Source organism: Ictalurus punctatus, chromosome 18 (genome assembly GCF_001660625.3).
Source record: "Ictalurus punctatus breed USDA103 chromosome 18, Coco_2.0, whole genome shotgun sequence".
In the NCBI taxonomy this organism is placed as follows: Eukaryota; Metazoa; Chordata; class Actinopteri; order Siluriformes; family Ictaluridae; genus Ictalurus; species Ictalurus punctatus.
In genome coordinates, this window is record NC_030433.2 from 14212690 (window position 1) to 14226434 (window position 13745).

At 40.2% G+C, this 13745-nt stretch overlaps 1 protein-coding gene across 2 annotated transcripts in view; it reads left to right on the forward strand.

Moving 5' to 3' along the window:
* Positions 1-904, forward strand: part of zgc:100829 (uncharacterized protein LOC445149 homolog) — a 49145-nt gene extending 48241 nt beyond the window's left edge. For both annotated transcript variants that reach the window (XM_053687803.1, XM_017493027.3), the window contains exon 9: positions 337-904. In XM_053687803.1, the coding sequence (XP_053543778.1) occupies positions 337-385 (49 nt within the window). In that variant the 3' untranslated portion in view covers positions 386-904. The remainder of the gene's footprint in view (positions 1-336) is intronic.
* The last annotated feature ends 12841 nt before the right edge of the window (positions 905-13745 follow it).

Below are 13745 nucleotides of genomic sequence, written 5' to 3' on the forward strand. Positions count from 1 at the left end.
ACACACACACACACACACACACACACACATGCACACACACACTCTTTCTCACATGCCTGCACTGTACCACCCCTTTCAGGGCTGCAGCTGAGTCTAAAAATGTCTTGTTGAGATAACATTAGGCAGACAGCAGTGAACTAACTGGCAGTGGTGCGTTGGATCCTTTTAGCCAATCAGGAGTGTCATGTACCGGCTGTGTTAACATGACTCGTAGTTTAAAGTGATATGCGTTATCATCTATGATTATGTTTTGTTCTATTAAAGGGCCAGTCCCAATGTCGGGTATATTCACGCCTCTGTTTTGAGTGAAAGTGTGTGTGTGTGTGTGGCGTGCAGTGCTGCGTGGAGGACGTGCTCGGTGTGGGTAGAAAGACAGCTGCCCTGACAGATGCCAGGAGGCAGGACCCCACCAGGGAGCGGGGGGATGGAGCTGGCACTCCCTCACCCCAACGGAAACACCATGGGCTGCAGAGGAAGTGGCAACGGGGAGAAACTCAGTGTGTGTGTGTGTGTGTGAGAGTGTGTGTGTGTATGTGTGTGTGTGTACGTGTAAGTGTGTACCTGAATCTACATTAATCCAGGCCTCAGTTTGTCACGTTTTTATACCTGAAAACATAATATTAAAGTTTGCAAATTGGCATTAATGAATAATAACAATCATGATGCATGAAGCATATACAAATAAGTCAAAGTTTTTTAAATAAATGATTCTATTTGTAATGAATACATATTAAATGATATTAAGAGAAATTCAGCCACTGCATAAAAGGTAATTATCATATAATTAAAACAAACAAAATGAAATTAATAACTAAATAATATGAAGCATACTTACTATAATTACACAATTTAGCACTTGGATGAAAAAAATAATTAGGAAACATGTATTTTGTCATCTGTTTATGTGTAAGAAGTTCTGTTCAATAAAAGCATATTCCTGTCATTTGTTTTTAAATATTAGTTGCTGCTGTTATACAGTATGACATTGAAATTGGAAATTGGACGTTTTTTTGGCATCAGACCATGCAGATATTTTGAATTTACAGAACATAACTAATATTTCATATACAAAAATATTGTACAGTATATTTCTCCAGTCTCCAGAAAATTAATATTAAGTGATAGATAGATAGATAGATAGATAGATAGATAGATAGATAGATAGATAGATAGACAAATTAATATTTTTCCAAATGTTCACTATATTGTGTGGATCTGTGGTGTGTGTATCTGCCCATTGCAGAGGGCAGGACTTTTCTCTGTCACGTGTGTGTGTGTGTGTGTGTGTATGTGTGTGTGTGTGTCTGTGTGTTGTTTAGGTAGGGAAAGCTGCTGAGGAGCAGAAGGCTGATGGATGTGAAGGAAATGGAGTGATGAGGCCATATGAGGGGGTGGAGGAGTGGAGAGGACAGGAAGCTAGTGTACAGGTGAGAAACCTGCTCTACGCAACAGCTGACCCACTTACACTCATACACGCTTACAATCTCTCTCTCTCTCTCTCTCTCTCTCTCTCTCTCTCTCACACACACACACACACACACACACACACACACACACACACACCTTACTCTCTCGTACATCTCTAAGAGCTCTTAACTCAGTAACTTGCACAGAAGAATATACTATGGCCTTGATTTATAAGCTCCCAAACAATGAGGCTAATCTACATGTGCAGTCTTATAATTTCTTAATGACCTTGTTGCAGGTGAATGGCCTGAATGGCATCATGTACAAAGAAGGGGGAGGAAACAATGTTCAATTTTTGCTCTTTTTTTTGTTACTTGGGCTTATTGTTCTTGATAGCTGTGGTAAATTCAGATGAAGATTCCCAGGAGAGTAAAACTGAAACACAATTATGTTATGTGTTATGTATAAAGCAGGTTAAAGTTTCAAATGTGAATGCAAAGAGTTCGTAAAAAGTGGAAACATGGGTGTGTTCTGGTTTTACATATTTTTAGGTTTAAATGCTGTTGGCTAGGGGGGACGGTGCCTTAGATTTGCATGTTCTCTCTGTGCATCAGGGGTTTCCTCCAGGTACTCCAGTTTCCTCTCCCTGTCCAAACACATGCACTGTATTCTGATCGGCACTTCCAAATTGTCCGTAGTGTGAATGTGAACGGGACCTTAGCCTGTCTTTTCTTATCATTAGCTTCTTAGCTTCGTAGCATCTTAGCTTATCATTTTGGATTTGTTTGCCCTTCTCCCATTAAAGAGATGGATGCATCACTGCATCCATCTAGGCAACACATCACAGCTACCAAACCAGGAGACCAAAGGCCAAACACTGGCTTACTCCAAGACTTGTTATACCAGAACAAACTACAGCATACCTGTGACAAAACATAAAGTGCTTTGTACATTAAAGTGGTGGTTTGGCTCCAGAAAAGCATACTCCAGCAAATCACAAGTTTGAATCCCAATGATGACACAACTGTCCGTGGCCAGGAATCCAAGAGCGCAAAATTGGCCATGCTTTCTAAATGGGAGGGATGGCATAGTCTCTAATCATGGCCGTCTGTGAGCTCATGTATGTCAAGAGTGCGGATAGTGCAAGTGTATTATGTTTCCCTGTGATGCTGCAGGATCAACAGCTCAAAAAGATGGCTGGCTTCAAGTGTCTTGGAGGAAGCACATGCTAGCCTTCACTCTCCCCAGTTGGTAGCTACCTTAATAATAGGGCAGAATTAGCTGGTGGGTGCGAGTTGGCCAAGACCAAATTAGGGAGAAAAGTGAATGTTTGACAATGTAATTCATATAATTTTCTCCCTATTCCAAATGTAGTCAATCAGTCAACCAAAATATGTTTTTCTGTCTAAAGTAAATGTGTACCTCAGGACTGGAGCAGGTCTTTTTACTTTGTTTAGATCTGGAGCTTGCAGAACACAAAAAAGGTCACATTCATTAACATGAGTGTGTATACAGTGCTCGTGCAGCACTGCATGACACATTTAATGTCTTCATTGATCCACCATCAGTAATGATTTTATCCTGGACCAGGGTCATAGTGGGTTAAACTACTAATGTGTTTATATTTTGAGAAATAGGTACCAGCTAAGTACTTCAGAAACTATTGAGGCCCGGTGTAAACAATAATAACTGCAGTCGGGATGCAGTTGTGTCTCAGCGAAAGTAGGAGGGATCGGTCGGAATTCCTTTGGAAGAAGGTGGGAATAGGATTAAAAAAGTCACACACGCATACAGCTCTAGTCTGAAGTCTGCTGTTTTAGTTTTGCATCTAGCTAACAAGTAGGAGGAGCATGTATCCACCAACAGCATGTCTACATCATCGCACACTCACCTCAATTCATTGGTTAAATAATACTGTTTGTACATAAATGTTTGTGTCAAAACATTACACATCAGGGTCACATTTAAAGCAGGTACTGTAAGGATAGAAACTGGAAATTGGAACGATATTGTTATATGACTGATTTCTAATGTAACCTTCCACTTTGAAACTTTGGGTGTTTGGTTATAAACTTATGTACATTAGCTTTTTAGCTTAATGCCAGAACTAAAGGAAGCCAACTCCAGACACCAAACATGCCTTGGCTGCTTGACTACATTTGCAAGAATGGGAAAAGTGGAGACGTACAATTTTTGTCCATTAATGCGACATAACAAAGTGTTTAGGATGTTTTATATTTTGGACCACACTTAAGTCAGTTAAGTATGTTAGACAGAGACAGAGCTCTATAATATGTTTAGCAAAGCATACTGGTGTGTGTGTGTGCGTGTGCGTGCGTGTGTGTGTGTAGGTCTTGTTTGCATGCAGTGTGCAGGCAGCTGATTTTGCTGCAGGGCCTGCGCAGAAAGTGTTGCCATGGTGAGTGAAGACAGACAGACAGGGCCAGTGTCCTCCATGACACGCACTTTCCTTCCAATCAGTGATTAGGATGGGAATCTGTGTCCCTGCATATGTGTGTGTGTGTGTGTGTGTGTGTGTGTGTGTGTGTGTGTGTGCTGGACAGGGAAGAGTTTCACACCTGTGAGGAACAAATAGCTCGAGGAATCTTCACATCGCCAGAATCCCTCAGGTAATGGCTGGAACCGTGCTGTCGCACCAGCAGAACAACTCCTGTCCAATCTCACGCACTCACACACACACACACACACACACACACACACACACACACACACACACACACACACCAGGACGCAGTGATCCTAAAGCACATGTCTCTGTCCTGTTTTTCAGCTCAGTGGCTTCTGATCAATCTTCCTCAGTGGGTGTGAAGTGATGACCTGATCGCTGCAATCTCTGGACTTCCTGTTCTAAAGCCAGGTCCTTCCCTCCATGTGTCCCAAATTTAGGTGCCTGCTATCTGCCTGAGTAAAAACAGTCCACTCAAAGGGCATGCAGACGGCACTCAGTCATGGCTGGAGGCTATGTACACACTGAATGCTTACAGCAGTGGTCGTCTGCAAACATACACACACACACGCACACACTCACACACATACACACCTATACAGAGCTATATACACAAACACATACAGCAGTGCATGGGGATTTTTGTCCATAGAGACCATGCCCATGGAGACTGTGTCCATGGAGACTACATTCATGACTGGGTCCAAGTAAAGTGAGGCCAAGGAGGTCACTGAGTGGTAGAAACTCTTTGAGACTGTTTCACATGTGTGTGTCTGTCTAGATGCTCCTTCTTAAAAGAAACAATTACTATTGTTTTGTAATGTTTAATAAGGGTGCTTTACTCTTTCCATGTGGGTTGATGCCACAATGTAAAGCGTCCTCACAGGTGGCCTGACTGAAGCTACATACGTTTGATGGTTTTCTAATGAGAATCGTGTACCACAGGAGTCCGGTGGTCTCTAACGATGAAGCTTGTATATATTTAATGGTGAGTAACAGGACGTAATGGACTTCTAATGGATTTATGTCACATTCACATCTGTAAAGATCCTCCATGTCACACTATCTGCAAGGAAACTAGAAAGGAAATATTCCACTGAAGTAACCTTTAAACATGCTGAATTCATTAAGAAAGAAAACAGTTTGGGGTATGCTGTTTTAGAAAAATAATAAACAACAGGGTGGTGTGATGCACACTATTACTGCAGTAGTAACACCACATCAGTTTGCAAATTAGTATTTTTTTATACTATCTTTTATATAGAACATTTCACAATTTTTTTTTTATCAGTTTATATTTACATTTAATGTTGTGGAAACGCCCACTAAAACAAGCTGTCATGTCGACGCCGGACTGTGTGTAAAGCTACACTTCCCCGAAAAAGTACATACTTTAGAGTGTGTAGTAAAAGAGTATACAAGTACTGAAGTACTGGGACATACTTACACGTCATGTAATGGAAGAAAACGTTGTTGCCTAGTTACACACATTGACTATGTTTACATGGACAGCAGTAATCTAATTACTGACCTTATTCTGAATAAGACAATGTTCTGATTAATTTGTTTTCATGAGTCGCTTTTAGAACATTCCTTTCATGTTCCCGTGTTACATGTTATAGAGCACAGATCGATTAACAGCACACGTCATTACGTCCCCACGCCACGCCGTCCGACGTTCCCTCCAGAATTTCACACATCAACACACAGTTCATCTTCGTTATGGTACAGTTTTGGGTGTTTAATTTTTTTATTTTACGAAAGCTTCCAGTGCAGTTAATTATTTGTCATGCTATACGTGCAGATAGACGACTGCTTGAAGCCGTGGGCTGCGTCCGAAACCGCATACTTACGTACTATATAGTAGCTGAGAAACATGTATTTCACCTACTATATAGTAGGTAAGTACGCGGTTTCGGACACAGCCGTGCTCTCTTTTTGCCGTCAAATGGTTGAGCACTGCCGTGTGTGTACGTGTCCTGTCACAAAATGCGGCGAAAACTCCCACACGACGTTAAGTGTGACTAAGGTGTGTACATGTCTGTAATGCACTCCGATAATGCGATTAAAATTGGAATAATCCACATGTCCTAATTTGATTTGTGTTTAATTCGAGTATGACTTTAGTTGGATTAAGGTCATCAATAATCACTGTTTACATGCTAGTTTCTTAATCAGAGTATTATCTTTATTGTCTTCGGGTTAATATTGGATTATTGTTGTCCATGTACTGACTGTCACGGTAAACACACTCCTCACTGCATTTCAGCTTTTCTTCATTCATTATTCTTTATATAATTTATACTATATAATTTAATTTACCATTCCCTTGATTTATTTTTCCACATTTCATTTACACCTCTCTAAAACGTGTCAAAAAGCAAACTGGCATAAAACTCCACCTCCTTTGCACAAGGAGTTGTGGGTAGTATTAGCTAAAAAAAGTGTGCATAGATCCACACTTCAATATTCTACCGGAAATAGTACACCATCCGGGTACTTTTGGGATATTCATTTCAACATACTAGCATTTGAGACACACTCATTCTAATCTCAGATACTATTTAGGACGGATAGTAGGCGATTTGGATGCAGCATCCGCCTCTTTTACGGTCTTTCACACTCACCAGATTACCGAATACACATGCATGGACTCAATCACAATCACCGCCACACTCACAGTATATAGATCTGAAAACATAATTGCAGCTTTACCTCTGACTCTTCCAAAGCACTTCCAAAGACATTTGAGACTCCTTCCACAAATGTTAAATAAACATCCCCTCACAGAAAACTTAATCAAATCAACATTACAGATATTTATTTATTTATTTATTTATTACATGGCTTAGATTATGTCAATCATCCACCATACAAGGTCCTGTGAATTAGCTGAAACGTAGTAGAATGAGCTTTTTAATATATAATTGATGTCATACATTTACATATCACTTGCAGTATCTGCAAAATGTTAATAATTTAAAAAGAGAGAGAAGGATCATAAAAATCGTATTTTGTTTTTTATTTAGTACAGCCCTAAATAAGCTATTTCACATAACAGATGTTTAAATATAGTTCACAAGACACAATAATAACTGAATTTACAAAAATGAACCAATGATTCTTAATACTGTGTGTCGTTACCTGGATGATCCATGACTGTTTTTATGTTTTGTGATGGTTGTTCATGAGGCCCTTGTTTGTCCTGAGCAGTTAAACTGCCCACTGTTCTTCAGAAAAATCCTCCAGGTCCTGCACATTCTTTACTTTTCCAACATCTGCATGTTTGACTCCTTTCCAACACTGTCTATATGATGTTCAGATCTATCTGTTCACACTGAGGACAACTGAGTGACTCGTACACAACTATTACAAAAGGTGCAAACATTCACTGATGCTCAAGAAGGCAACACGGTACATTAAGAGCCAGGGTGGTGTAAACTTTTGAACAGGATGATTGGTGTAAATTGTTGTTATAGCAATTATTATTATGACAATAACAGTAAACCTGTGATTTGAATTTCAGCCAGTACTATATTGTCCGAGTTGCTGTTATGGAAAATTACCTTGCAAGAATGACCAATCAGAATGAAGAATATGTTCATGCTAGGGTATGAGTACTGTTAAATATGTCCAGTCTCACAGATTAAGCTCTACAGCTTTGTGACGTGGAACCCACGGTCTTTTAGTAGCATGACATTTGTGCAAGTAACTACCTGGTTAAATTGGTTAATGTTAGTAATGAATAAAAGCTATTGTTGTGGTATTGTATGATTTGACAGGTTTGGCTTCAGGTCAATAAATCTGACTATGACAATTCTACTTGTCATACAATGCCAATTGTGTCTACCTGTGACAAATGTGCTTTAGTAAGCAGTGAACTATCAGGCGAGCTTTTAGCTTTTAGGGAATTCCAAATGGCATGTTCATGTATGGGGAGCACGGTGAGCACATTCGCCTCACACCTCCAGGGTCCGGGTTTGAGTCCCACCAGGGCCATGTGTGTGCAGAGTTTGCATGTTCTCCCCGTGCTGCAGGGGTTTCCTCCAGGTACTCCGGTTTCCTCCCCCAGTCCAAAGACATGCATGGTAGGCTGATTGGTGTGTATGAATGGGTGTGTGAGTGTGTATGTGATTGTGCCCTGCGATGGACTGGCACCCTTTCCGATGCTCCCTGGGATAGGCTCCAGGTTCCCTGTGACCCTGAAAACGAGTAAGTGGTAGAAGATGGATAGTTGGATGGATGTTCATGTATGTATAGTCAGAAATTGTGGTATATTTAATGAGCATAAAGGTGTAGAAATGTTTCTAGCAATTTGTTTGAGCAGTTTCTTCTATTTAAAAGCAATCTAATATTGTATAAAGATTACTGGCTAGGTTTAAAAATGACACACTCAACAAGACTTTAAAGCAAAAAGCCACCTCAATGGCTTGTGTATTAATCTTTATCATTAACATGTGATCTTCAATTGTGTCCAAGTTTTATTTAAATTTTTTAATGAAATTCTGAGTTGACTTTTTTTTTAGTCAATGCTGATAGTGCTATTTCTTAACTGTATACTCTGCTCTAACACATAAAGCTCCAAGGCTTCAAATTTCATGCTAATACCACCCCATCACCATTTGCAGTCTCCACTACTTCCACGTTGGATTTCTCATTAATGTGACATTGAACAGGAACATGCTGCTGGAACATGGTATGTACCTGAGAAATCTCTTGTTTTTCGGTTTTTAGGATCACAGAAACCTGACCATTATCGTTTATGTTTCAGATCATTTAATTTTTTTTCCTGTTAAACACCAGTGTAATTGTGCAAGCAATAACAATGTCTCCCTGTATTGTCATATCACCACACAGACTCTCGGGAAACTTCTCACGGGGATAACGAAAATACAGCACCAAGCAACAAATTAGATTACAGATTAGATTGCAAATATTTTAATATAAACATATTTATTGATTTTCAATGTGGAATTTCCTTTAAGATACAACAATTTAGTCTATGACATCATGAATACGTTGTGTATATGTACCTGTGTGAAGAGCAAGTGGACTATCAGAAGCTCTTAAATCTTGAGAGGAAAATATTTAATGGAAACCAATAGACCAATATCCATTAGGAAGTGAAATAATATTTCTTGCATAATATCATAGAAACAGCACCGTCTTTTGGATGAGAAGTTAAACCGAGATCCTGACTCTCTGTGGTCATTAAAAATCTAAGGACACTTCTCGAAAAAGAGTATGGGTATAACCTTGGTGTCCTGGCGAAATTCCCCCCATTGGCACTTATGTATCATGACCCCCTAATAATCTCCATCCTTGATTTGTCTACATCACTCTCCTCTCCTCTCCACCAATAGCTGGTGTGTGGTGGGAATTCTGGCACACTATGGCTGCCATCACATCATCCAGGTGGATGCTACACACTGGTGGTGGTTGAGGAGATTTCCTCCCATACAGTGTAAACCGCTTTATAAATCAAAAGAATGATAAATTATTCTTATATCATTTTAGGGGCGCACGGTGGCTTAGCGGTTCGCACGTTCGCCTCACACCTCCAGGGTTGGGGGTTCGATTCCCACCGTGGCCCTGTTTGTGCGGAGTTTGCATGTTCTCCCCGTGCTGCTGGGTACTCTGGTTTCCTCCCCCAGTCCAAAGACATGCATGGTAGGCTGATTGGCCTGTCCAAAGTGTCCGTAGTGTATGAATGGGTGTGTGAATGTGTATGTGATTGTGCCCTGCGATAGATTGGCATCCTGTCCAGGGTGTACCCCGCCTTGTGCCCGATGCTCCCTGGGATAGGCTCCAGGTTTCCCCGTTACCCTGAAAAGGATAAAGCAGTATAGAAGATAGATGAATGGATGGATTATATAATTTTTGTGCACAAACAAACACCACTGAGCGTCGCAATCAGCACGTATTGCTAATGATATATCTCACTGCCTTACCCAGACTGCCGCAGTGATTTGTGTCCACTGAAGTGTACTAAAGGATCCAGAAATGCTGATTTGCAGTCAGTGTGGCCATCTCTCTCTCTCTCTCTCTCTCTCTCTCTCTCTTAAGTTTTCTCTCCAGAGATTCAACACCTGAACCTCTTGACTGTCACCAAGTTTCTACCTCTTTCCGTCTCTCACCATGCCTCTGGGAATGAACTCCACACCACCATACATACACTCGTGCTCTCTCGCTCTCTCTCTCTCTCTCTCTCTCTCTCTCTCTCTCTCTTTCTCTCTCTCTCTCTCTCTCTCTCTCTCTCTCTCTCTCTCTCGGGGCCTGGTGCACTAGTGGCCTGACACTGTTGTCACCCAATTCCCCCAAGACCCCCACCCTTTTCCCGATATGCTCCACTTCATTTTACGAGCACCTCACTGAGAGGGAAAAAAGCAGTAAGGAAAACTCAAAAAAAGAGTGTGTGTGTGTGTGTGTGTGTGTGTGTTTGTCAGTGAGTGACTACGCATGCATGCGTATGAGAGAAGCGGAAAGACAGATAGAGAGCCAGAGAGACACAGAGGAAAAGAGAGAGAGAGAGAGATCGGTTGAAGTGTTTGAGAAGGAGGGACGTTGGCAGAAATGGGTGAAGGGGAATGGAGAGGAGTGAGTGAGAGAGAGAGAAAGAGAGAGAGAGAGAAAGAGAGAGAGAGATGAGAGTAAAGGAGAGGGCATGGGAGAGTTTGTGCGTTTACTCTGAGTTTGTTAATAATTAATGTGTCACAGGCTTGAAGGGGGGTTGCATCTCGCCTCGTCTTTCTCTTGCACTCACATTCTCTCTCTCTTTCCGTGTGCTCAGACACATGGCTGTGACTCCCAGGTGTGCGCTAGTGAGAGTGGAAACATCTGAGCTGATATAGGAGCAAGGGCTGGACAACACACTCTTTCTCATACAAAATGGCCTCCCCAAAACAGCTGAGAAGCAGATGCCAGACAAAACACTCTTACACTGCCCTTGAAATCAAAAGTGGTGTTTCAGAGATTGTTTCAGTGGTGTTTGTATTCGTTCCTCAGTGTTATGAAACCCAGAATGATAGTACATTATATCTAGAAAAAAAATAGTTTTGGAAATATACTCGTTTTGTATAGTTATAGTTAGTTTGGAATCCTGGAAAGTGAAACTTTTTTGATGAGTCATCCTGTACTAGTCTTGTGATCATCTAATTCAATAGTCTCTCTTAAATGTATACTGTATATCCCATCCCAAGGGCATGTCTTGCTACAGATACAGTAGAGCTTTTGATGTGAGTTGTCCGGGTCCATCTTTCTGCACAATGAAAGTGAGTGGAGTTTATTCATTTCAAAGTAGTTGGAAGAAAGTGCACACTCGCTGATATGAAATAGAGGAGTGTAACTTGTACCAAAATATATTGCTACCTCAGATCAATCAAGAACACAATTCTGTCTTTACACAACATTGGTGCTTCTACATTTGTAAGAGCAAGTAATATATAATATCGGTTGGGGGTTGGGGGGTGCACGAAGTTAGCGTTTTCTCCCTGTGCTTCGGGGTTTCCTCCAGGTACTCGGGTTTCCTCCCACAGTCCAAAGACATGCACTGTAGGTAGATTGGCATTTCCCAATAGTGTGTGATTGTGCCCTGCAATGGATTGGAACCCTGTCCGGGGTGTCCCCCACCGTGTGCCTCAAGTTCCTCATGACCCTGTGTAGGATCAGCAGTATGGAAAATGGATGAATGGAATATAATATTAGTACAACGTATTCAAAAAGTGTAATATTTAGACGCATTCTGGTGACAACCCTATGGCTCTCTTTCACTGTCAGCTCCAATGACCGTAGACCTCGTCAAACATATACTATATCATCACTTAGGACAAAACAAACGGCATCTTGTTGTCTAGGATAACTTGGTACCCTTGTTGTTAAAGTATACAAGTATGGGTCAAGATAGTGGTGAGAATGCTCCAAATCTGAAAAAAGGCTCTCGCTAAACTATTTGCTGTTCTACCAATTTAGCTAGCTCACTAAGCTACTGTCAGTTTTGTTTAGATGCAGTGGCCGTGTTGCATTTCTTGAACACTATTGGCAGTTGTTTAAATAAATCAAACTCTTCAACATGCTGTCAATCTGATTTCATGTTCCAAAAAGGAAATACATTCAACATACAGAATCAAATAACAGTTTTGATGTAATAAGGACTTTAAAGATGTTTTCTTGATGACAACACCTAGACAACACATGATCATTGGTCCAAGAGTTAACCTGGAGTTAAGAGTGGCATAATTGTAATTCATTTTGTTAGGATTTTTTAAATTCTCTTAAATGTATGATGTTTTGTGTCTGTATGATTCTCATTTGATAGCCACAACTGAGTTGTTTCCATTTCTTATGTAAGGATGAACTGTTAGTATAGAAAAAATAATCAATGATGGAGTGGCAGAGGACCCTTCCTACCCAGATGTTGATTAATTTCCTATAACAGTCCATCCCAAAGTGTTTTATTCCTCTTATAACACATACATTTGCCAATGATTATATATTTTTTTATTTACTAAAGGAATGACAATCATACTTTTTAACTGTGTATAGTTAAGTTTAATGTTGTGGAACATCCACCAGACAAGTTAGTTATCACTTACATTACAGCAGTTACAAACAGTTGTCCCCTAACCTGTTACTAGAAAAGCAGAAAGCATAAACACCTGGTGGTGCTGACACTGCAGACTCCTTCAATAAATTTTAAACATCTCCTTTGTGAAAGCTTCACTATATCATTGGAGAAGTTGGATAAGTGGTATGGTATATGAGTGATCGGCACGGTGTGTGTTTTGGCTTCACTGCTCGACATTTGTGCATTACTCTGTATGTTTGTCTGTTTCTTCACCAGTCTGTCTGTGCGCATGTGTATGTCTGGTTAACTGTTTTTCTGTTACAGCACTCGCCACCGTGTGCCAGCCGGCCAACATGCTAGCATGTGATATGGATTTCGATAAGAGGGATTATTGAGGTGGCTGCTGAAGATATGTGGAGAACACACATTGTGTGCACTTTCTATTTTTGCGAAAATAAATCAATGATTACTGTCTAATTAGGCAGTGTTGGTCTTGTGGGTAAACAATATGAAAAGACAAATTCTGAATAAGAATAAAGTGTAAAGTGGGCGGTCCTAATGAACATGTGAATTTTATGTCAGATTTACACTTACCAATCCCCAGGTTGATGTCCTGCCCATAGAGCACATATTAAAACAGTATATATATATATATATATATATATATATATATATATATATATATATATATATATATATAAGCAACCTAGCAAGAGAAATCTAGCAAACATAACCTATGTCACTGTGATCATTCTTGAATTCACTAGACTAGAGTTGAACAATCTCAATTTTCCTCTTTTGCACCATTGTGTTTCGTTTTGTTTGAGTGGCGTAGCAGGCTGGTAGTCTTCAACAGAGCAGTGTCAATCAAGTGTGCTAATTAAAATATTAGGCCACGCCCACATGGTCAGTTCTCATATCAGCCTGGTCAACAAATTTAGCTGTGTTGTCATATTTCCATCTATTTCATTTTATTCAAACTTTGCTGGATGTTAAATCCAACATTTAAGTTTTTTTTTTTTAAGCGGAAAGCTTTTTATCATAATTTATTCTCCTCAAATTCAGGCAGCTTCAATACGATATCTGCTTAGAGGCAAAACTCTGGTTTCTCCCATTTACAGACCCCAGGGTTAAATGGGACAAAAAAAAACCTAATGATGTGGACTTCCAACATGCATCCAATAAGGAAAAAAAAACAGTATCGTTATTTACCTGTTAATCAGGTTAATTTTGAATTCCGAATGCTTCTCCTGTTAGAATTAATGGGCTACATTCATAAAGCATCTTAAAGCTAAAATTAGCTTGAAA